General features: G+C 36.1%; 1 protein-coding gene and 1 non-coding gene across 2 annotated transcripts in view; both read left to right on the forward strand.

The window, feature by feature from the left end:
* ITFG1 (integrin alpha FG-GAP repeat containing 1) overlaps nucleotides 1–26,010 on the forward strand; it is a 311,563-nt gene that overhangs the window by 236,187 nt on the left and 49,366 nt on the right. The window contains exon 13 of the mRNA XM_047712521.1: nucleotides 6,136–6,179. Coding sequence (XP_047568477.1) covers nucleotides 6,136–6,179 — 44 coding nt within the window. The remainder of the gene's footprint in view (nucleotides 1–6,135; nucleotides 6,180–26,010) is intronic.
* On the forward strand, nucleotides 11,967–12,073 carry LOC125090046 (U6 spliceosomal RNA). The gene has a single exon (XR_007124157.1). It is a non-coding gene; the product is annotated as a U6 spliceosomal RNA (small nuclear RNA).

The raw sequence follows: 26,010 nt of genomic DNA on the forward strand, positions 1-26,010 counted from the left end.
GCGATCTTTTTTACTCGTTTTACCAATTAAATAATCTCTGGGGCGCCTGGGTGGCTCAGTGGGTTAAAGTGGGTTAAAGTGGGTTAAAGCCTCTGCTCAGGTCATGGTCCCAGGGTCCTGGGATCGAGTCCCACATCGGGCTCTCTGCTCAGCTGGGAGCCTGCTTCTCTCTCTCTCTCTCTCTCTGCCTGCCTCTCTGCCTACTTGTGATCTCTGTCAAATAAATAAAAAAAATAAAAATAAATAAAAAATAAATAAATAAATATTAATCTCATCCAAAACTGCTCACACAGAAATACTTAGAATAATTTTTGGCCAATTACCTGGGCACCCCATGGTCAAGTCAAGTTGACACATAAAACGATCACACTTACTCCTTACATTTTTCATCAGATTGATCGTTTGTTCACATAACTGTGTGAATGAAGAAGATAAATTTTATAGCAGTGTTCAGAGGGAAGAAAATGGATGTACATAATGAAAAGGTCAGATCCAGGGTGACCACCTTGATGTGTAGGTGTGACGTGAGAAGAACAGTTACAGTGGTGGGTGTACAGAGGAAGAGAGCTTGGTGAAATTTTACACAGGTGAAATTCACAGCCTGGTGAAATTTTATATAGATATACCCCCTTCTAGCCACACCTAGATCAAGATGAAATATTTGCAGTACCCCAGAAGGTCCCCCAACCCAGTCAACACTCCCTGCAAAAGTATATCCATTGTTACGATCTCGGTCACCACAGATTCATTTTCCCTATTTTGAATGTCATATAAAAGCAAGCATATAGTATTACACCCTATGCCTCTGCGTTCTTTATCTCAGCATTATGTCTGTGAGATTCATCCAACATGTATATTTGTAAACAGAATCTTACTAAACATTTTTGCCTGCATCTTGTTTTTTTATCTCACCAAGAGAGCATAAACACTCTTTCAAGTCATTACTTACAGGTCTCTTTCATTAGGGGAGTGAAGGAGGAACTTATTTTATTTAGTTCCAGAGGTAGAATTTAATGATTCATCAGTTGCATATAACACCCAGTGCTCATTACATCAAATGCCCTCCTTAATGCCCATCACCCAGTTACCCCATCCCACCACCCCTCCAGCAGTTTCCTAGAGTTAAGTTTCTGCTTGTCTCCCTCTCTGATTTTGTCTTTTTTAATTTTCCCTTCCCCTATGTTCATGTTTTGTTTCTTAAAATCCACATATGAGTGAAATCATATGGTATTTGTCTTTCTCTGACTAAATTATTTCCCATAGCATAATAACCTCTAGTTCCACCCATGTCATTGCAAATGGCAAGATCTCATTTTTTTATTATCCAAGGGATACAGACATAGTGATTTGAAGGAGTACGTGCACACTGATCTTCATAGCAGCAATGTCCACAATAGTCAGAATATAGAAAGAGCCCAGATGTCCTCCTTCATTCTTTCAATAGCTCCATGTCATTCCATAATACTGTACATGTTCCACAGTTTATCTAGTATTTTCTCTAGAAGATATGTAGATACGTAGCTGGTTTCCAATATTTCATGGACATGAAATTAAGTGAGTTGAGGGGCTGGGTTTTTAATATTAATAAATAATATCAAATTACCAAATTACCATTCCCAAAAGCTATAGGTATTTACATTCCCGCCAGCATATGACACTGTCCAGTTTAGTACCTATTAATCTGAGAGCTCTAAATTTTTATTTCATTAATAAATTTGGTTTTTAAGTAATACATGCAAATGATGAAAAAAATACAAGAGTAAGTGGTGAAAAGTCAGTCTCTTTCCCCATCTCCTTGGTCTAATTCCTTTTCCCAAGACAACTTCTTTGTGTCTCTCCAAGATACTTTATGTATGTACAAACATATATGTGTATATACTTTTATTTTACATAAATGGTTGTTCTAGGCTCTGCTTTCTTCACTTAACAACATATCTTGGAGAGTATACCACAGCAATATAATCTAGAGCTGCCTCATTATTTTAACTATGGTTACAACATAATGAGTTCTTTTAAATAGATACCAAGGCTATTTCAATCCCTCGTTATTGTCATTATAAATAATGCCACAGAGAATATCCTGGTGGATAAATTTCTAAAAATAGAATTAGTAAAAAATAATGTGAATGTTTTAAATAAAAAATTACTGAAGTATACATATAGAAAAGCTACCTAAGTACACAGGCCTAATTTCACAAAATACAATGTACCTGTGTAATTATTGCCAGATCAAGAAACACATATAACCAACAACCAGAAGCTTCCTCATGCTCCCCTGTTAGTTACTAACCCACTTTACCCAAAGATAACCAGTTTTTATTTCCAACAAACACCACAGATTAATTCTGCCTCATTTTAAACTTTATAGTATATTTTTTATTTTAACAGATGTCCCTTCATAGAAATTGTATCGATTTATACTTTCATCTATAGTATATAAAAATGTATATTTCCTAACACCTTCACCAACCAATGGGTTGTTAAACTTTTTGATTTTTGCCAATCACATAAGTGAAAGGTATTGTCTCTTTTATTTTGCATTTTTCTTATACCGCGTAAAGTTCAGCATCTTTTCATATGTCTGAGAGTCATTTGTATTTTTATTTCTACAAACAGTCCTTATGTTTTTTCACTGTCTTATTTATAAATGTACTGTAATATATATTAAGGAAGTTAATCTTTTGTTACATGTGTTGCAAATATTCTTCCTAGTTTGTCATTTATCTTTGATTTTATTGTTTTTTTTCCTACAGACATTTTTCTTGGCCTTTTATTTCTTGCCTGTTAGGTATAAAATTGATTTTTTTTCCCTGACGGGTGAGGTTGAGTGTTTTTGTTTATGGTTTTGATTATTTGCATTTTCTTTTCTGGGATATTGCTTCTTGATATCCTTCATTTCCTACTGGATTATCATCTTTGAATGCATACCTAGAAGCTCTTTGTATGTGAGGAATAGTATGGTTTTGTAATGTATGTTTAAAAGGAAGTTTACACCCCTGTCATTAGTTTTTAAATGTTTATGTCTTTTTTGTAGCGTAACAGCTTTAAGATGTAATTCACATACCATACTATTCACCCACTTCAGTGGCTTTGAGTGTATTCACAGAATTTTGCAACCAACACCTCTATCCATTTTAGAAATGCTTATTACCACAGAAGAAACCCCATGCCCTTTAGTAATCACCTTCAATCCCCTATTGCTGCTCCAACTCACCGCAGCCCTAGGCCCACTATTCTCTTTGTCCATAGATTTGCCTATCCCAGACATTTCATAAAAATGGAATCCTATAAAGTATGGTCTTTTGTGACTGACTTCTTTCACATACCATAATGTTTTCAAGATCATCCATGTAACATTATCAATACTTTATTCCTTTTAATTATCAAATAATATTCCATTATATGAATATACCACATCCTTTTTCTCCATTTATCAGTTGATGAATTTTGGCTATTACAAATAATACTATTGTGAACATTAATGTACAAGCTTTCATGTGGACATATATTTTAATTTTTCTATTTTAATATCTCTTTGAGATATATCTAGGAATGGAATTGCTGGGTTAAATGAGGACTCTAGTTTATCCTTTAAGGAATTGCCAGATTGTTTTCCAAAGCAGCTGGACCATTTTACATCCCCACCAGAATTGTGTGAGGGATCCCATTTCTCTGCCTCCTCACCAACATTGATTATTATCTGACTTTTTTATTATACCCATCCTAATAGGTGTGAAATGGTATCTTGGGAGTTTATTTCATTTGGTTTTTTGTTTTTTTGGTTTTTTTTTTACCAACTTAACCAATTTTTTATTGTGGTTTAAAAAAAAAACACATAAAACTTACCACCTTAATCATTTTTAAATGTGCAGTCAGTAATGTTAAGTATATTCACATTGTTGTGAAACAGATCTCCAGAACTTTTTCATCTTGCAAATCTGAAACCGTATACCCATTTAACAACCGTCCCTCTTTTCCTCACCCTTAACCTGTGGGAACCACTATGCTACTTTTTGTTTCTATGAATGTGACTTTAGTTACCTTATATAAATGGAGTCACACAGTATTTGTCTTTTTGTGACTGGCTTGTTTCACTTAGCATAAAGTCCTCAAGTTTCACCCATGTTGTAACATGTGACAGGATTTCTTTTTAAAGCCAAATAATGGTCATATATATATATATATATATATATATATATATTCACATTTTATGTATTTCTACTCATCCTTCAGACATTTATTCAGTTTACTTCCCCATCTTGGATATTCCAAATGTGCATTGCACTGTGGTTTTTGTTTGCATTTCTCTGATTGTTAATGATGCTGAACATCTTTTCATGACTTTGTATATCTCTATATCTTCTTTGGAGAAATGCCTATTCAGATCCTTTGCCCATTTTTTAATTAGGTAATCTTTCTGTTGAGTTCTTTATATTATTTGTGTCCTTGCCAAATGTAATATTTCTGTTGAGTTGAAGTCTAACTTTATTTTCCTCCAGGAATAGATACTGGATAATTCCCAATTATCCAGTACCATTTATTGAATAATCCATCTTTTTCCTCCTTCAACAAGTACTTATTGAGCAAATACATTGGGTTAGGCCCTGAGAAAATAAGGATAAAATGATGCAGAGCTTACATACTAATACAAAGACAGACTTGTGAGAAAATAATTACTGTTCATCAAGATACTGGTTTAGGGGTAGCTGGGTGGCTCAGTGGGTTAAAGCCTCTGCCTTTGGCTCAGGTCATGATCTCAGGGTCCCAGGATAGAGCCCCGCATGAGGCTCTTTGCTCAGCAGGGAGCCTGCTTTCCCCTCTCTCTCTGCCTGCCTCTCTGCCTACTTGTGATCTCTCTTGTCAAATAAATAAATAAAATCTTCTTTAAAAAAAAGATACTGATTTAAATGAAGTTTATGAAAATCATTTTATGACAAGAAAAAAAAAAGTACCAATATCTACCTGGAGTTTAGGGAAGAGAAACAAAGGAGGAGAAATTAGGTCATAGAAAGTTGGGATAATAAAAGAGTGAGAACCAGGTAGTGTTCTGGGATAAGAAACTTAAACACTGAAAACTGTTCTGCAAATGTAAAACATTTATTTCAGTGTTTCCTCAGATTGTAGTTCATGTAAATGTACTATAGCAAATGAACAGGTTTCTTCCTTTGTGATGAAGTATGTCATGCTTATTTTTTGTGTCTTTGTATATACTTTATATATACTTTATAAACTTTGTCTATACTTTATATGCCCAGCCTAAGTATTTCTGTTATGATTGTCATTTCACATTCATAGAATATAAATTAATGTAAGATACCTTTTTCCTATGGATATGTTTGAGTTAACAAATATTTATAATTATTATTGAGATAATTCATGCTTACTGAGCACAAATGTCAGTCATCTCTTTAATGTATAACATATAGAATACTTAATAGTACATAATGTCAACTTCCTTCAAAGGTGGCACATCACATGAAGGGATGGTAAAAAAAACTGTGTTTCAAAACTCATGTTACTTATACAAATAATATTCAGACATTCTAACCTTTTCCTTTTTTTTTTCCCCTTTGGTGATTATAGAATAAACATGTCACTAAATTACTTCTGTGTATTTGTCATAAACCCATCAATTCTTTCATAATTGTGTTCTCCATAAAGTTAATTAGCAAGGGTACCCAAAATCTTTGACCCAGAAACTTTGACTAGATAAGTGGGAAAAGTCTAATTTGAGATATAAAATGCTAAATGTGTTTTTCTCAGTACACATTTTAATTGGTTTGCATTTGGCACTTCTCTGTCAGAATCTAAGTCATCCTTAGAATTTAGCTAACGACTTGGAAAATACAACCAAGAGTAGGTATGGCATGATATAACTATAATTAATTATCTCACCTATATATTTCACAAAACAGGAGCATCTTAACTTTTAATAAAGGCTTTTACAATATCATTGTAAAGTGAACAACAGAAACTTGATTTACCCAGATCTAAAGGACTTGAATTGGTTTTTGCCTGTGATTATGACTCAGTAGAGCACATTAATAGATTATGGGGGAGGGGGGAATTAGAGTTCACTTTAAATATAAGCTTAGGTTGTAACAGTAATAATCACCTTTTCTTATTTTTCCACAGTTCTCAGTGGTCTTTGTTCTAATGACTGTCCTCGTAAGATAACAGTAAGTAAACTTAATTCTCAATTGTAAAATTTTCTGTGAAAAATCTCTGTATAATAGGTATACACAAAATAGTTGTTATAGGTTACACTCAAATTATTATTATTTAGAAGTGATTAAAATATCCTTCAATGCTCAAAGAAACTTCACTGAGAATAAAATACCTTGCCTAAAATATTCTCACCTCAAAGTTCACCTCCCTTATGAAGCCTTTTCTGATAGCTTGGAAAAATAAGCACCCCTCCCATTGTTTATGGGTACACTATTGCCATTTTGGCATATATAATACTTGAACTCACTTCTGTTTATATTAAATGCCTCTCTACACTAGACTGGAATCCCTTGGCGTCAGGAAAGCTCTCATCTTTGTATGCGTGGTACGTAGCACAGAGTCAAGCATATAGTAAACAATTAATGAATTTTTTTGGTATAGTCTTAATACTATCTAATGGAATGTTTTGGTGAAATAAGGTGTAAAAATAAATTAGGCTTAGTTTTTGAAATTGCCAGTTCATGTAAATAGTAATAAGAATATTACATTATATTTTGAGTGTGTGTGTATGTGCATATGCATATGTTGATATATCCCTGCTTGGGTCCTCATAGTAACCCTTGTTTTATAAGGAATTACCCCCCATGTAAAGATGAGGAAACTGAGGATGAGAGAAATTAAATTGCCCAAAGTCATAGAGCTATTAAGTAGTGGAACTAGAACACATAGCTAGACATTCTGGTAATAGTCTCATACTTTTACTACCCCAGTTAAGCACTACATAACCGATATTGTGCGTATGGTTGGGAAATTACATATTTAAGATATATGGAAACAGACCCTGACCCAGAGATTTGTATGCAGAGATTTAATTTAGACTCAACTCAGGAGCAACAATTGTGAAGTAGTAGGAAAGAATTGGCAGGAGAAGTTGGTCTGTGATGCATGGGGTGCTGTGAAGGTAGGATGGCCCTTCAGAGATGGCCCAAATAGAGGCAGAGGAGTCAGGCTTTTGCATTCCCATATCAATCAGACACTGCATGCATGTAGTCCTCAGGAAAGACTTATAATAGGTACGAATCAGCTTCCTTTGGATGAAAAGGGTTTCCAGGTAGGAACCCAGCTGTGACTCAGAGTAGCTCAGGGAATAAGTACCTCAGTACTGAAGAGAACATCTAGACAATGCATCCCCACATCCATTATGAAAGAATGTGAGTGCCTGGTCAAATCCATCTGCTTTCATATTATAAAAATATAGTTGTATAGTGGGGGAGGCAATGGGGAGGGGAATGCAAAAGATGTAGGGGAACTTGCCACTTAATTTTGTTGTGAATCTAAAACTGCTCTAAAAAATATGTCTGTTTTTTAAAAATTTTTAAAGTGTAGATGTAATTAACCAGAGGCTAAAATTAATTCAGTTATTCAGGTATTGTCTATCCATTCCATGAAATGTTCAGACCCTTGTTCCTCTTCCAGGTCAGGGTCTGTTTCCTCTTCCTCCTTTTTCTCATTGACCATATTCATTACATGGTCAAGCAAAGAACTTTGAAACATTGAAATGGAATCCACTCATTTTACCCACAAGTGCTGGGAGAAAAGGTAATAGGAAAGGCAGCATGATTAAGGCAGGTTATACTTCTAAGATCAATAATGCTCCCATTCTCTTTATCTTAAAATAAAAGCAATTTTAATTTCAGGGAGAACATAATCATTTAGAAAGCCATGTACCTAAAATTCAGCATGCAGAGCTATTCTTACAATGATTATGCTAACAGTCCAGCACCTTTGGGCTTTTTTGCAGGTAACACATCTGCCTTCCATTCATCCATTTATTACTTTCTTTTGAAGTTCAGATCCTGTTGAACTGCCTTCACATAGATCAGTTTCTTTCCCCACTGATATCATAGATCAAAATTTTATGACAACCTAAAAGAAACAAATGCATACTATACTTCCACAGTTTTCCATATATCAAATGTGTGCCCACTTGTAAAATTATTTATTATTTCATGAAAAAGTGGGCCTTCTTCATATTGACATTAGATCCACTTGATCATAGCAGAAAGTGTTATATTAAGTATGACCCTGTGTGAGACTAAGAGGGAAAACGCACCTAATGTGATATTCTTTACCACTCGAGTTATTTATGAGTTGAAGAGCTCTTCTGCTGCCAGTATGCTCCCACCTGATGCAGACAGTCTGTGTGATTCGTGGAGAGAGGAAAGAATTATTCAAGTCAGAAACCAGACCCACCCAAATTCCTTCCATCTCTGTTCTGAAAACCCCAGGCCATACTCTGGACCTTATCTACTAGAACTATTACAGTTTTGAAATTATAATGCCATCCATTCAGCAATCTGACCACAACCTGTTTTCCCAGCCCTCTCCCCTTACTGTACCTGTTCATCTTTAAGACCATGAGTCTCTTGACTTCTTGCCTTTATCTTCCTCTTTTAGCTGCCATACAGAGCCTCACTCCTGCCATTGCTTTTAACTCCCATAATGCACTCTTCTTTCATTGTGCATGCCTGGCAGAATTACAGCCCTGGGTTAGTCCAGCTACCTACCTTGTTCAGTACTAGACCTAGGCTTCTGGGCATTTCCGAAAGGAAAAAAATAAACAGCTTTGCAAATTGGTACCACAACTGGTTCATAGTCTTCAGCCAGAAATAAGCATTCTTAATTGTATCAGTCTTTATGTGGATTCCTAGGCATCTTTTCTCCCATTCTTTTTTTTTTTTTTTTTAGATTTTTTTATTTATTTATTTGACAGAGAGAGATACAGAGAGAGAGGGCACACAAGCAGGGGGAGTGGGAGAGGGAGAAACAGGTTTCCCGCCAAGCAGGGAGCCTGATATGAGCCTCCATCTCAGGACCCCCGGATCATGACCCAAGCCAAAGGCAGATGCTTAACAACTGAGCCACCCAGGTGCCCTCCCATTCGTTTTCTCTGATTACTTTCAGGGTTTTCTCTTTGTCTTTGGTTTTCTGCTGATTGAATATGATATGCATAGATATAGATTTTTAGGTATTTTTGTTGTTTTCATTACCTTTTCCCTGTGTGTTTCAGTTTTGGAAGTTACCGTTGATCTTCAAGCTCACTGATTCTTTGCTCAGCTGTGTCCAGGCATTCTTCATTTCTATTAAAGTATTTTATTTCTATCATTTCTGTTTGACTCTCGTGTGTCCATCTCTCTGCTTTTATTCATCTGTTTTTGCATGTTGTCTACTTTTTCCAGGAGAGCTCTTAACATATTTATCATAGTTGTAGTTACTTTAAATTTCTGGTCTGATCATTCCAACATTGCTGCCATATCTGAGTCTGGTACCAATTCTTGCTTTCTCTATTCAGACTTTTTCTGCCTTTTAGCATGCCTTGAAATATTTTGTTGAAAGCCAGAAATGAGGCAGATAGGCCTTTGATATGAGGTTTTATGTCTGTTTAGCTAGGATAACTCTAATAACTGTATTTTCTGTTTGTGGTAGCTGTGTTCTCAGAGGCAGCATTTTTCTAAATTATCTTTTTTGTCTCCATGTAGTCTTGTGTTTCCCTACAGACTTATCCTTAAACAGGATCTGAGGCTTGCAGTGCTTTTAGCTGTAATCCTGTTATTAGACAGGAGCCCATTGATGTGGTAATAAGGAACTATAGTCCTGTGATTAGGTCCTGGACTTTTAGTGAGCCTATGTCCCTGGGCTGTGAAGAATACAAGTGCTTCTTAGCTTCCACTCCCCCTTAGGCAAGGCAGGAAGGTGAGAGGGCACTAAATAAAGTTAAGCATTTCCTTTCCCCCAGGATGGAAAGGTTTCGGTAGAACCTAAGTAACTTAAGCTCTGGTGAAATAGTTTTCCCTTTGAGGGCAAGGTGTGAAGAACAAAGAGATCTGGGCATATTTCAGAATGGTTACTTCCCCTCCTTGTTTTCTAGTCTTCACCCAGTAATCTGGCAGGATTCTGAGGGTAAAATTTACGCAGGCCTCCTCTGAGACTGCTTCCCTCCCTCCCCCAGAGTTTTGGATTCTCAAACTGCTTCATATTGAGCTTCCAGTAATTTGTCAGTTACATTTCAAGTGTCCTACCATACTGGCTACGGTTTCAGTCTCCTGCTTCTAGGCCTCTGCTCCCAGTAAACTGTGATAGATTCTCTGTATCTACCCCATCTCTCCAGTTTTCAGGGTAGTGGTTTGCCCTGTGACAGTTCTCTGAATCTAAGGAGAGTTGCTTTTTACTTTCTTCAGCTTTTTTTTTGTTGCTTTTGTGAGGACAAGAGTCACAACTTAAAGTTCATTACATGTCAGACCAGAAACTCTCCTTGCATTTTTTTTTTTTTTAAGATTTTATTTATTTGTCAGAGAGAGAGGGAGAGAGAGCAAGCACAGGCAGACAGAATGGCAGGCAGAGGCAGAGGGAGAAGCAGGCTCCTGCTGAGCAAGGAGCCCGATGCGGGACTCGATCCCAGGACGCTGGGATCATGACCTGAGCCGAAGGCAGCTGCTTAACCAGCTGAGCCACCCAGGTGTCCCACTCCTTGCATTTTTATCAGTATCACTTTATTTTTATTTCTTACAGTTTTATTGTAGTATAATTGACATGCAATAAACTGTGCATAATAATGAATGTTTTCAGTTTGATGTTATTATGTATATATATTATGTGTATGTATATATATATATATATATATATATATATATACACTATGTATATTTAAATGGATATATATAAAATACCAGTATAATATATATCATATTAAAAATATGATATATATATATATGATGTATAAAAATTATAAAAAAAATTTTTGTGCCCATTGGCTATCCATCGTTCTCACCTTCCCTGACCCTTCTTCCCTATCCCACTTTTTCTGAGTCACCACTAATAGGTTCTCTGTTGCTTTATTTTAAAAGTTATTTCTGTCCACAATACTTCATGGCTTTTATCAACATATCTCCCTCTGTGTCATTTATTGATTGTAACCTTGACATTCTTTTGCTTTTTTAAAATTTTAAATATCTATAAAAGTATAGATTAATATAATAAAACTCCTTGTGCCCATATTACCACCCAGTTTCAACACCATCATATATCCCCACCTAATAATTCCATTCACAGCCCGCCCCCTTAAGTTATTTTAAGGCAAATCCATCATATCCTATATTCTGTAAATACTTCCATGTGTATCTCTAAGATAAGGACTTTACATATTAGACCAGAAACTCCCATTTTTTCTAAAAACTATTTCGTATCCTTTCCAATCTCCTCTTACATCCATCCCCAACTTCCAGTTCTCAATAATTGACCTTGCTTCCCACTTCAAAGGGAAAATAAGAATATAAAATCAGAATCTCTTCAACTATCTTGAGGAACTTTGGGAAAGTTATTTAACTCTTGTTAAGCCTCATTCTCCACATCTGTATAATGGGGAAACCAATTATACCCATTTATGTTAGCTTCCTATTGCTGCTGTAACAAATTATCATAAACTTAGCAGATTAAAACAGCACAAATATATTCTTTTACAGTTCTAGAGGTCAGAAGCCCAAATACACTTCCCTGAGCAGGACTCCTTTTGGAGGCTTTAAGGGGAATCCATTCCCTTGCCTTTCAGTTCTCAACACCATCTACATTCCTTGTCTCATGGCCTTTCTATCCATCTCCAAATCCAGCCATATGGTATCTTCAGATCACTGACCCTAGTCCATCCTGCTTTCCTTATTCATTTATAAGGACCCTAAGTGATTACATTGGGCCCACCTGGATAATCAAAGATAATCTCTCCATCCCAAGATCCTTGATCACGTGTGCTAACTTCAGCAGCATATATACTAAAGTTAGAATGATACAGGGAAAATTAGCATGACTCCAGAGCAAGGATGACATGCAAATTCGTGAAGCCTTCCACATTCTTTTTGTTTGTTTGTTTGTTTAAGATTTTATTTATTTATTTGACAGAGACATAGCAAGAGAGTGAACATAAGCAGAGGGAGTGGAAGAGAGAGAAAAAGGCTTCCCGCTGAGCAGAGAAGCCAGTGGTGGGCTCCATCCTAGGACCCTGGGATCATGACCCAAGCCAAAGGCAGCCACTTAATGACTGAGCCACCCAGGCACCTCCGACATTCTTAAGAGAAAAAAAAATCCTTAATCACATCTGCAGATTCCCTTTTGCAATATAAGGTTATCAGCAGGTTTTGGGAATTAGGATGTGAAAATCTTCAGAGGACCATTATTTTGCCTGCCATACTCCCTCCTGACGTTTTGGTTTTGTTTGTTTGTTTGTTTGTTTGTTTTTAAGATTGATTGATTGATTGTTTTAACAGAGAGAGCAAGAGAGGAAACACAAGTAGGGGGAGTAGGAGATGGAGAAACAGGATTCCCGCTGAGCAGGGAGGCCTATGTGGGGCTCCATCCCAGGACCCTGGGATCATGACCTGAGCCAAAGGCAGATGTTTAATGACTGAGCAGCCCAGGTGCCCCCCCACTAAGGTTTTTATTAAGAGATTTAATGTAGGCAAATCATAATAGAGACCTAATATACAATAAGTACTCAAAAAGTGTATCTGCTATTATTTGTCAATGGTAGATGGTTATTTCTCTGCCTCTATAATGTCCCTATATTAGTAAGGATAGTGAGTTCCAAATATTTGAGAGATACTGGTATTCTGTTTGCCTTCAAGACTAGTGGTCCACTTCACTTTTTGACTTTCTCTTATCATGTAAGTATATGTCACAAGTTTATGAAATATGGGTGTGAAAGATATCAATATTTTTAGTGAAATCTACCATAAGCATCTGCAAATCTATTTCCTAATTTATCTCTTTAAATACCAAACTAACTTTTTGAGTCTTTTATCCTCAGTATAACATATAGTCTGTTAGTGGAGATTATATAGCTTCTTTCTCTTGTCAACTGCTGATTTTTTTACCCAAAGCCTGGTGGTAACTATTCCACTTTAAAGATTTTGAGTCTATAAACAGGCATATGAATACTCTCCCATTGAACAAAAGCTTTGGAAATATTCCTTTAATCCTCTCTATATAAAAAGAATCTATGCATATTCCTTTTCAGTAGCTCCATGAGGGCAGAGGGAGGATCTGTTTTGCCTGCCACTGTGTCCTAGAACATTAGCACAGTACTTAATGTCAGTTGTCTTCTATAGCACTAAATGTAATCCCTTTATCCACACCCTTACCCTTTGCTATTTCTTTTTACTTATCAATGTACCATTTATGCTGTGGGTCCCACATCCTTCTCAGGGACCTCATTCCATTGTTTATTCTGTGTATTCAACCTCTGCCTCTCTGTTGTTGCCTTCCCTTCGGCACTTAATGAGTGCTCAAATCTCTTTTATCCATAACAGCATATATGCATACCTTCTAAAACCCCACATCCTCTCCAGCTACTACCCAACCTGTTTTTCTCTTCCCAGCCAAACTTAAGGCATCCACCATTGGATCTCTCCAGTTACTTATTTCCATATCCTTAACCCACTGTTATAATCTAGCATTTGACCTACATTTGATTCTCCTGACACTCCACTTTTCTTGGCTTCCTTTACATTCATCCTTCCTAGCTCCCCTTCTACCTCTCTCGCCATTCTCCCAGTTCCTTTATGGACATTTCCTCTGCCCACCTTTTTTTTTTTTTCCTTATGTCTCATTTAATACCCTGACAATCATAACATTTCCCAATGTTATACATGAAGTAACCAAGGCACAGAGATAATACATATATTGTCCAAGATCACACAATTCTGACAGTTGTCATGGCTAAACCCACCACATCTGCATTCAAGCAAGTAAGAAGGAAGAAGGAAACAAAGGCATGATTTTCAGGAAATTTCTTAAATTTTACATATGAAATTCCACCTTTTATCTCATTGTCCGCCCATCTTTTAAATATTGATGCTTCTCAGGCTTTCATCCTAAGTTCTCTTCTCACTCTGCATTTTACTCTTTAAGTTTTCTCAACCTCTCCCCTATTTGGTGTTTTTTGTTTTGTTTTGGTGGGTTTTGTTGTTGTTGTTGTTGTTGTTGTTGTTGTTGTTGTTGTTTTGCCATTTGGATACTGATTACTTCTAGCCATCTGTCCTGAGCTTCAGACCTTTATATGTAAGTGTCTTACAGAAACTCAGTCCACTTTCCATGTTCCCTGTCTTGGTTACTTTTTCCTTTCCCTTACCCTCCAGATCTACTAGATTATTATTCTCCCTTCTGTCTATCTCACCATCATTTATTCTAGGCCACCATCCTTTCTTGACTGACAATTGAAGTTATCTGAGCCATCCTTCAAAAAGATACCACAGTGGTCTTTTTTAAAATAAAAACCTTCAGTAGCTTCTCTTTGTCCTTGAGAAATGGTCCATACCTAGTTTGTTGAGACAGAGCTTTTGATTACCTCTTCAGGCTTACCCCATGCCATTCCTTCTCGCACCCACTCCCAACTCTGTCAGCCGCACGAACTACTGTGTTCTGCCATGCTGTCTCATCTCCAGCCTCTTGCATGTTATTTCTCTACCCTGAATCCTCCTCTTCTCCACCTTCTCCTAGATTCCTTCCTATGACCTTCAGGTCAGCTTTCAGACAGTATTTCCTTTGATTCCCCGGCTCCCCAGTGATACAGGATTGGACACATCTGTTGTTTCTTAGCGTAGTCCTGCTACTTACCACTTCTGCTCTGTATGTTGGTGAATTATCTGTGTTCAGTTCTTGAAGAAGGGAGACTGGGTCTTGTTTATATTCTGTCCTTACACCCCAACACATTGGCCTGACACATAGTAGCACAATAAAATATTTATGTATGAATAAATGAGCTTTTCCTAGGGACGCCTGGGTGGCTCAGTTGGTTAAGCGGCTGCCTTCGGCTCAGGTCATGATCCCAGCGTCCTGGGATCGAGTCCCATATCGGGCTCCTTGCTCGGCAGGGAACCTGCTTCTCCCTCTGTCTCTGTCTGCCTCTCTGCCTACTTGTGATCTCTCTCTCTCTCTCTCTGACAAATAAATAAATAAAATCTTTAAAAAAAAAATGAGCTTTTCCTAAAATTTGGTTTCCTTTTTTTAATAAGCCTTTATTGATAAATTTACTATACCACCTCTTAACCACAATCACATATTCATTGTTAAGTTTGAACATTTGGAGAATAAATTACAAGCTATTCACAAGAGAAATACGTTCTGCAAAGGCCTGATATAAAGGGAAAACGTCCCTTATTTATGTTCTCAGAGATACCTCATTATGAGACACAGATGTTCCAATTGTTACTACAAACAGATTGATAATATATGTAGCAGAACAAGATGTCTTTAACATTTTTTTCATCTTTTCAATCAGAAATATTCTCAGGCTTTTATTTGTTCTATGCAGGACTAGTCTGAGAAAGTATAAGCCAAGTATGTTTCTCTTTTGCCTTTATTTTGACTAAGTGAGTTATCTGAATTGGTACCGTTTCACCTCCTCACCTTTAAAAGACACCAGCCTTTGCTACAACAAATATTTAGTGATCCCAACAGATTTATTTGATATATTTTTTAAAATATCATTCTACCTTTAATTCTGAGTATTTGCCTTTTGCTTATTACACCTGACAGTGCTAATATCATGTTTCCTGTACCAGGGATTAAAAAAAAATGACAAACATTTTCTGCATTTGATGTCTTTTCATAGTTCATAGTCCTTTACAAAGGAAAATACCTTGCAGCTTTAACAGGAAAATAACCATATTTTAAGAAAATAATTTACGAGCTTTGCACAATGGCAGTATCATAGCCAATGAGGTTTATCCACGCTGCGATTATTGCTAATAGAAAATAATTTATGGAATTTAATGTCTTGAAGAAATGAGTAAGAAACAATACAAAAAATTCAATATTGAACTAAATTGGGCAATACAGTTAGCCCTAATGAAGATATCCGTGTTTATAAATATCCATGTTTATAAAAATATCTGGTTATAAATATCCATGTTTATTAAAAAAACACAAGATAAACAAAAAATTGCCTTTGGACAAAAGACCATAGTCAGTTATTTTTCTAGTATTTTAGAATCATAAATTTTAGTGCATAATTAAGCTAATAATGATTTTCATCTAACATAATATGTCTTTTTTTTTAAAGATTTTATTTATTTATTTGACAGAGAGAGATCACAAGTAGGCAGAGAGGCAGGCAGAGAGAGAGGAAGGGAAGCAGGCTCCCTGCTGAGCAGAGAGCCCGATGCAGGACTCGATCCCAGGACCCCGAGATCATGACCTGAGCCGAAGGCAGCGGCTTAACCCACTGAGCCACCCAGGCGCCCATCATCTAACATAATATGTCTTAAAAGTTCTTCCAGTTTTACCATCCAGAGTCAATGATGTAGAATATACTTGGTCTCTATTGTAGGAACCAAGATCTTGACACAAATCCTTAGATAATTGGGTACTTGACACTAACATAAAAACCTAAGATTTGTCTAGGCTACTGAAAAAGATAATCTATGAAGAAAAAAGATATATTCCAACCCTCATTTTATATAAGTCAACAGGCATACAGAGGACAGTTAGTTTAAAAGAATCTATATAATACAACACCCAAAGTGCATTGCATCAATATGACACATTCTAGAACAAGAAAAATGACCCAAATATAGTCCTTGGTTACTTGGTGTGTGGAAAAATTGAAAGGTCACTAATATTTTTTAATTTAATTTATCTGAATTTTTTCAAACCAATATGAAACATGACATTTAAAAGGAAAGAAAGAAAACTAAATAGAAATAAAAGGAAAGAAAGGACAATACGAGAGATTTGTTCTAAGATTTTCACACAGAAAGTGAACTTACTAAATGGGGTACAGGGCTCAGCATTCCCAATAGCTAATGTCTTAATTTTTTCTTATCAAAATTTATTAAATCAATTTATGAAATGTTTTCCACAAAAAAGTTTCTGCCTTAAAAATAAAAACAAAAATTGAGACTGATGTAAAAGTGAATGCAAGAAAATAAATTCTCCTATATGAACTGAGACCCCAAAATACACAGAACATAAAATCACATATCTCACATATCTCTGCTGAAAATATAAGCTTTGGTCACCCAAGCTTATGACACAGTCCCTCCCTTCCCACAACTCTTCAGAACATGGGACACCACCCTTTCATATAAGTGAAGCCATCAAAGCTTCGTGGTGTACCTTATGTTTAGGGCTGGACTGGCATCCTCTGAGTATAACTGTCCTCCCTTAGGGCTTATTCATGCTTCCTATCCAAGTTTCCAGAGCCTTCACTTTCAAAACAGTACTCAGAAGTCATGGTTTGTGGCCAGAACTACATGTACCACACCCTGAGGTGAAACTTCCAGGTCACATTAAAACATGCACAATTTCCAGATTTTTTTTTTTTTTTTTTTGAGAGAAAGTGGGGAGAAGGGCAGAAGGAAAGGAAGAGAGAAAATCTTAAGCAGGCTCCTCACCTAGCACGGAGCCTGATGCAGGGCTCATTCTCAAAACCTGAGATCATGAGATCATGACCTGAGCAAAATCAAAAAAGTCAGATGCTTAACTGACTGAGCCACCCAGACACCCCAATTTTCAGAAATTTCTATGGAGAGTCGATCTGCCTGTGTGTGGATGTGGCATAATGCCTTCAATCTTATAATTACAGGCTCTCTAAAACCCTCCCATTCTAGTATAAAAAGAAGTTTCAGAATCACTGGGAACTGGGTCATAATCATGAGGTACTTACAAACATCATTCCACATAAAAAAAAGTTGCCAAGCTGGAAGGAAGGACAAGGTGTAAGACATAGAGGACAAATGATTCTTTATGACTGAGGAAGTTATTCATGTATTCAATAAATATTTATTCACTTTTTGCTATGTTCTAGGTGCTAGATTAGACAAAAATCAGGGACATCATGGAGATCACAGTCTATATCCAGCAAACCATACTAGTAGAAGGAAACATTTGAGCTGGGGGGGACTTCACACTGCACAATTCGAGGCTACCATTCACATCACAGTCTATGTCAATGGCAACACCTGAAGTGGTAAAATGGGCAACCTGTAGAATCTCCCATGGTGACCATGACTTAAGTCAAAGGACTAGGATTTTAGTAGGTATAGAAGCAGAAGGAGAGCAGTCCAGGTAGAAAAAAAATAATATGTGCAAGGGTATCAACCATCATTTATTTAGTGCCTACTGTTGACATGAACTCTAGGGCCTGGGGCTACTACGAGGTAAGTTCTTGTGACCTTACCTATAATGTGACATAAAACCACCTCACGCCTACATGATCCAGGTTCTGCTATAAAACATGGGCATGTAGTAGTGAACAAATCAAAAATTGTGCCCAACTTCATGGAATTCACAATCCCAGGACATATGAAGAATTACAAGAATGATGAGCACTTGAAAAGAAAAGTACCCAGTGTTAGGAACCCTTATAACTAGGAAAACATACCTAGTTTAGGTAATTAAAACTGGGGGGATGGGAGAGGAGTGGATGTGGTGAAAGTATGAGAGAGGAATGGATTTGGATTATTTAGGAAATCAAATGTCCATAGCAAAAACAAATCAGGAGTGTCTTTGAAGAAAATAAGCACCTCGGAAAAAAAAACATTTAATACATTGTATTCTTGCTAATCCTGCATATTAGGTCTCCATGGGAATGTGTCGTAGGGAATGTTGACCTCAGTATGCATTCTGTAGGGGAAAAAAATTGAAAGAGAAAACAGTTCATTTTATAGAAACTCTAATATGCATTCGTTTCCTTAAGCAAGAACTCTTTGCACTTAAACAACTAAGATTATTGTGCCACTTACCACAGGTTACATCCTCAAAAGTGTATCTGGAAAATTCATATGAAATTAAAGACCTGCAAAGCATCACCAGATCCATTCCTAGACCTTGACTCAGCCTGCTTCCACCACTTACAAACCAGGGTGGGGGGACATACTAAAACCTACGCCTTTTTCTGTTCAACTCAGGAACTTAGATGTCTCACTGTAAAAAGGAAGAAACGCTCATGAAATGGTAAAGAAGTCCATAATTATTCACTTAATATAAGTAGTTAAAAGAGATTGCTTACTTTATATATTATTAAAAGTATTCCCATGTATAATAAGTACCTTTTCCTTATCCCATGTATCTGGAAAACACTCAAAACATTAGAATTTAACAAAAATTATGTTCAACATAATTGAAAAATTTGCAGACTCCTGGGCTAGAATAATAACAAAAGAAAGTAAAAGATATTTCCATCTTTATCTGATTAGCTAAGTGTTCTGACCAGTTCACCTATACTTTTTAAGCTAGCCCCCTAAATATCCATTTAATCAAATATTTGCCTTTTCAGAGATGTTCTCTCCAAATAATTTTAAACTGTCTTTTGTAACACAGCATAAACTACAGGATTCTTTCATCTGAAATACTCTATATTTTTTGTTCAAAGTAAAAGTGCCCCCCTCTTCATGATTATTCTCTTTCTCTGAATTTAAATCGCTTGGAAAATAAAATTTGCTTGAAAATTTAATAAAGGTTATTTAATGCTGAAATAATCCATATTTGCTGATATATTCTACTTGCTTCCTTGTCAGCGGAATTCTACTCCCACACATATTCTAACATGATACTACACTTCACTTACATACCTGATAAACAGCCTTAAGTTTGCCCTTAAGTAGAAAAGGTCATACTATTTTATTTTGTAGTTACAGATGAAAAATGAGTATGCTATTGTTATAATAGTGTAAGCCATGTGAAAGCACTTACACAATAAATACTTCCAGATCATACTTTTTGGAGCTAAATAATTTAAAATAAATCTAAGCATTGCAGATTATATCATACAATTCAGAAAACTTAAAGATTCCCAACTTGAGTCTCCAACTGCCTTTCAAGTCTGTGAAATTCAAGTTCTGTGAATCCTCGTTTTACTAATTTGCAGAATTTGTATTGGTTAAGAAAGGTGCAGTGCTACTAAAAAATGAAATAAAATAAGATAATAAAAAAAAATTCTGCACCACATTCTGAAAGGAATAAGTGTTTCCAACATTAGTTTTTTATGCATCCAATACAATCAATGGTTTTATTCTCTTGTAGTCCATCAAATACAATCATAAAATAAAAGTTTGGGGGCGCCTGGGTGGCTCAGTGGTTAAAGCCTCTGCCTTTGGCTCAGGTCATGATCTCAGGGTCCTGGGATCGAGTCCCACATCGGGCTCTCTGCTCAGCAGGGAGCCTGCCTCCTCCTTCTGTCTCTCTCTCTGCCTGCCTCTCTGCCTACTTGTGATCTGTCTGTCAAATTAAAAAAAAAATTTAAAAAAATCTTTAAAAAAAAATAAGAGTTTGGATTACCCTAAATACTCTCACAAGCTGCCGATTTTTATAAGGTATAAAAAGTATAGTCCCAGCAGATCAGGGGTTCTTAATGAGGGGTCCCCAAACCCCTGGCATCAGTATATCTGGGAATTTTAAGAAATGCACATTCCCAGGCCTCACCCAGACGTATGAAATAAGAACATCTGGGGCGCAGCCAGTGAATCTGTATTTTAACAGTCCCTGCAGGTGATTCCCATGCTTTCTAAAGCTTGAAAACCACAGCACTGGACTTTCAGAAAAGGGATTTCCTGCAGGCCAACTTTGTCTTACACAGTAATTTGTGTACTCAGGAGTAGAATTTCATTTCAAACATACCTTCTTGCAAATAAATTATTCATGTAGTTTTAGAATCCTATAATACAGTAAAGAAAACTAGAAGGCAAACTTGATAAATATTGTTGGTTTTAAGCAAAATGATTTTGCTCACCAGTCTGGTCAGGTTCTGATGAAATCTCTCTTCCTGGCTTGCCTTGGTCTCATGTGGCCTTTCCTAGGTTCAAGCACATGGAAGCAGTGTGAGATCAAACTCTTTGGTGTCTTGAGGGTTCCACTTTCATGACCTGACTAACCCTAAGTACCTTCCAAATATCATCACTTTAGGAGTTAAGGCTTCAACATACAAATTTTGGGTGGAGACAAACATCCAGTCCATAGCACAATAACAATCTATTTCAGAGGAAGTGTGAGAAAGAAATTAATATGAAACTCAGATGTGTTAGCATCATTGCTGATTAATATTCCCATAGTTTGGACTCCTTGCAGATTAGCTTTTCGGGTTTTTCATAAAGATTTTAAGATGTATGCATAAATTCTTTTGTGAACTAGAGGGATTATTTCAGAAATTCTTAATCCTTTCAATTGAACATGAGCATTTTTAGTACATTTTTTACTAAACATTCATACAAATGCTAAATGGCAGTATCTTGGGAAAAAAGAAAAAAACTCTGAAACATGTATAACACTATGACAAAAAGACTTATACACAGAGATATCAGTCATATCATTTCAATTGAGGAAGGCAAAGTCAGGTTTAAATTATTCATTATTCACATAGTATAAAGCAGTGGTTCTCAAACTTCTTGGTCTGAGTTTTTCAGAGTTCTTCTTTGAGTTATGTCTACCAATATTACACTATTTGAAATTAAAACAAAAACTGTTAATATTTCTAATTAATTCATTTTTAAAAAAAATATTTTATTTATTTATTTGACAGAGAGAAATCACAAGTAGGCAGAGAGGCAGGCAGAGAGAGGGGGGGAAGCAGGCTCCCTGCTGAGCAGAGGCTTGATCCTAGGACCCTGGGATCATGACCTGAGCCAAAGGCAGAGGCTTTAACCCACTGAGCCACGCCGGCGTCCCTAATTAATTCATTTTGAAATAAAAATAAACCCATTATAAGTTAACATAACTTGTATTTTATGAAAAAATAACTATTTTCCAAAATAAAAAATTAGTTAAGAGTGGTATTGCTTTAAATTTTTTTCAAATCTCTAATATCTGGCATAATAGGAGACACAGAAGATTCTTCTGTCTCTTTTTGCATTCAGTTTTTTATTGTTTTGGTTGAAACACATGGAAAAAATTTAACCTCTCACAGATGTGTAGTAAAAAACAGGACTATTTCATTTCCTATTCAGATAATTAATACTATACCAAAACTGAACAAGTGGCAGTTACTTAAAGGTTACTTGTAATGTGGAATTTGAAACCATTATCAGTGAATTTTCCCTACTGTTACATTACCCACTGGTTATTTAGTAGTCTGTTCTTTAACTTCCACACATTTGTGAACTTATATTTATTGAGGCTTGTTTTATGGTCTACTATATGGATCCCCCTTGGAGAACATTCATTGTGTGCTTGATAAGAATATGCATTCTGCTGGAGGGGCGTGCGGTGTTCTATATAAGATTAAGTCATCTGTTTCCTTGTTGATCTTCTGCCTCACTGTTCTGTACATTAATGAAACTGGTATACTAATAATTATAATCATATCCAACCATTATTGTTGAATTATTTCTTTGTCCCATCAATTCTTTATGTATTTTGGAATTTTCTTGTTAGGTGCATTTGTAATTCTTTTTGTGTTTGTTTGTTTGTTTTTAAGATTTTATTTATTTGACAGAGACCACAAGCAGAGAGGCAGGCAGAGAGAGAGAGAGGGGGTAGCAGGCTCCTTGCTGAGCAGAGAGCCCGATGCAGGGCTCAATCCCAGGACCCTGAGAACATGACCTGAGCCAAAGGCAGAGGCTTAACCCACTGAGCCACCCAGGCACCCCCGCATTTGTAATTCTTATGTCTTCTTGATTGATTGACCCTTTTATCATTATAAAATGTCCTTTTTGTCTCTAGTAACAATTTTTATCTTAAAGTATATGTAACAATTTTTGTCTGATATTAGTATGGCCATTCCAGCTCTCATTTGATTACTATTTTAATGGTATATCTTTTCCATGCTTTTACTTTCAACCTATTTGTTGTCTTTGAACTTAAAACATATCTTTTGTAGACAGGATATAGTTAAATCATATTGTTCTATCCATTCTTCTAATTTCTGCCTTATGACAGCACTGCACTGTTTTAATCCATTTACATTTAGTATAATTATTGATAAGGGAGGTTTCTGTCTGCTATTTTTTTTTCTCTATGTCTTGTACCTTTTTTATTTCCTCTGTTCCACCATGACTGCTTTCTTTTGTGTTACATGTTTTCTAGGGTATGATCTTAATTCCCTACTTTCTTATACTCTATTTTTTAAAAGTTACTTTCTTAGTGGTTTCTTGGAGAATTAGTTTCTATCTTAGAAACAGTCTAGTTCATATTAACAGCAACTTAATGTCAGTAGCATAAAATAACTTTACTCCAGTATACCTCAGTTTACACCCCCCTCTTTTGCACTTCTGTTGTCATACAAATTATATCCTCAGGTATTAAGTTCCTGATAACATTTTTTTTAATTTTTGTTTTATGCATGTTTTAGATTAGATAGGGGGGAAAGCTACCAAAAAAATATATTTATGCCATCACATATATTTACTTAGAGTTACCTTTCTAGTACTTTTTTTGTGTGTGGATTTGAGTTACTGTCTAGTGGACTTTCAGTTCAGCCAAAAGAACTCCCTTTAGTATCTCCTGCTAGATGTGTTAATAACCAATTCTTTCAGTTTTTACTTCACAGGTTGTTGATTTCCCTTTCATTCTTGAAGGATATTTTTTGCTGATTTTAGACTTCTCGGCTAACAGTGTTTTTCTTTCACATTTTAAATATATATCATCCTACACCTTCTGGCCTCCTTGGTTTCTGATGAGAAATCAGCTGTTATCTTATCAAGAATCCCTTGTACATAAATGGGTTATCTCTTGCTACATTTAAAATCCTTTGACTTTCAACTGTTTGACTATGCTGTGTTCAGTGAGGTTTGACTGTGATGTATTCTGTCTTTCTCCCTACTTGTGATCTCTGCCTGTCAAATAAATACATAAAATCTTTAAAAAATATTTATTTATTTATTTATTTGACAGATAGAGATCACGAGTAGGCAAAGAAGCAGGCAGAGAAAGAGAGGAGGAAGCAGGCTCCCTGCTGAGCAGAAAACCCAATGCGGGGCTCAATCCTAGGACCCTGGGATCATGACCTGAGCCAAAGGCAGAGGCTTTAAACCACTGAGCCACCCAGGTGCCCCATCTTGGGGACAATTTCTATTGACACCTTTTTTTCCCTATGTATGGACCAAACTTTCCTGTTTGTGTCATAATTTTTTGTTAAAAACCAGACATTTTGTAATAATAATGTGTTAATCCTAGAAATCTCTCCCCTGGAATTATTGTTGTTGCTGCTGTTTGTTGTTGCTGCTGTTTTTCCAGTCATTTTCCTGGACTAATACTTTAAAATCTTTGTTCTCTATTGTGTGTAGCCATTGAAGTCCCTACTCAAGTTAGCCTAATGGTCAGATGTGACTGGACAGATGTTTCCTTAATGAGACATGAGATGAGAAGTTAGGGCCTTTTCATGTCTTTTGTCTGGAAACAGTGTTATACAAGTGTGTGACCTTCCAGATCTCCAGGAATATGTCAGTGTTTCAAAGCCCTTTGAACATCTCATTCACATTTTTCCTTTTAAGATTTGTTCAACCTCTCATTAGCCCAAACTAATATCAAATAAACAATTGCTAGTGATTGTTTTTAACAAATGTTCTAGCTTGATAAGGCTGTCCACACAGAACAAGCTCTCAGTCTTGCCAAATAAAGGTAAATACTAAGAACAGAGTTTGTCAGAAAGCTGCCAGACACATCAAATAGTGACAATGCTCTGGGGATGGGGTTTTGATGAGCTCCTAACCTGTTCTGCCAGACCATCCATTAGCTGCTAGGCTTTTCATTTTCACAGCTAATGTAGTTGCAGAGCTATTGGTTTTCAAGGCTACTTTGGAGCTAAGGAAAAGGTTATAGGAATAGGGCAAATTAAAATGCAGCAAAGTGTACTATTTTTACTGATATTCAGCTCTCTTGTTGAAGAGATACTCCTCATATTCTTGAAAACCTTCTTGTAATTTCCAGAGTTCTGAAAAAAAGTTTATTTTGATAGTTTTTTTTGCCAGTGTTCTCATTACTTTTGTGAAGAAGATTTTTTGAAGTCCTTACTGTACCATTCCAGAAAAGATTCTTCCCTACTCTATTACATTAAAAGCCATTGGTCTGTCTTGATTTCTGAATGTTCTTTTACCTGTGCATGGTTTAGTAACATCACGCTTTGAATTATTTGGGAAATATTGGTTTATTGAGTTATGCAGATCTTCCCAATATTGACATGTTTCATTATATAATTTTTTTAAATCACACTTGTTAATATCACTGCTGATCTCATCAGAAAAGTTTTTAATATGTCAGGCTCACAGTGTGTTACACAGGTTTTCTATAATTCCAATTTTCATTTAGAAGCTCAAATTTTATCATTACCCACAAATACTATCAGTAATTTTCCTAAAAGTAACAGACTCACTTTGTTATTTTCAAGAAAATGTTGGGTAAATTGAAATACCCAAATCTGAATAACAGTAGTTTAGTGCCACTGCTGATTATCTGCACTTTTCACAGTGGGGTTTTGAGACCTCCAGGGTCCTTGCACCACACACTGAGAACTACTGTGTGGAGGAATCGAATCTGGATTTCTAGATCTTGTCTTTAAATATCAAAGTGGCCGGCGCATGGTGAGAAATGAACTGCAGCTTTAAGACTTATAACAGAGACATGCTGATAACTGATTTTCTAAATGAATATAAGACAAGAGAGAAAACTCGCCTAAGTAAATCTATAAAATAAGATACCATGGATAGTACTATGAAATTCTTCAAGTGTGAAATACAAAAAATAGTCAAGAATACATTTGGGAAAGTTCACTGAAAATACTGCTTATAGATCAAGATTCCAATCTTCCAGTACATAGACTGGACTATGGGTAATAAAGTAAATTTGAGGTTGTAACACAGTGATAAA

Source organism: Lutra lutra, chromosome 17, assembly GCF_902655055.1.
Source record: "Lutra lutra chromosome 17, mLutLut1.2, whole genome shotgun sequence".
In the NCBI taxonomy this organism is placed as follows: domain Eukaryota; kingdom Metazoa; phylum Chordata; class Mammalia; order Carnivora; family Mustelidae; genus Lutra; species Lutra lutra.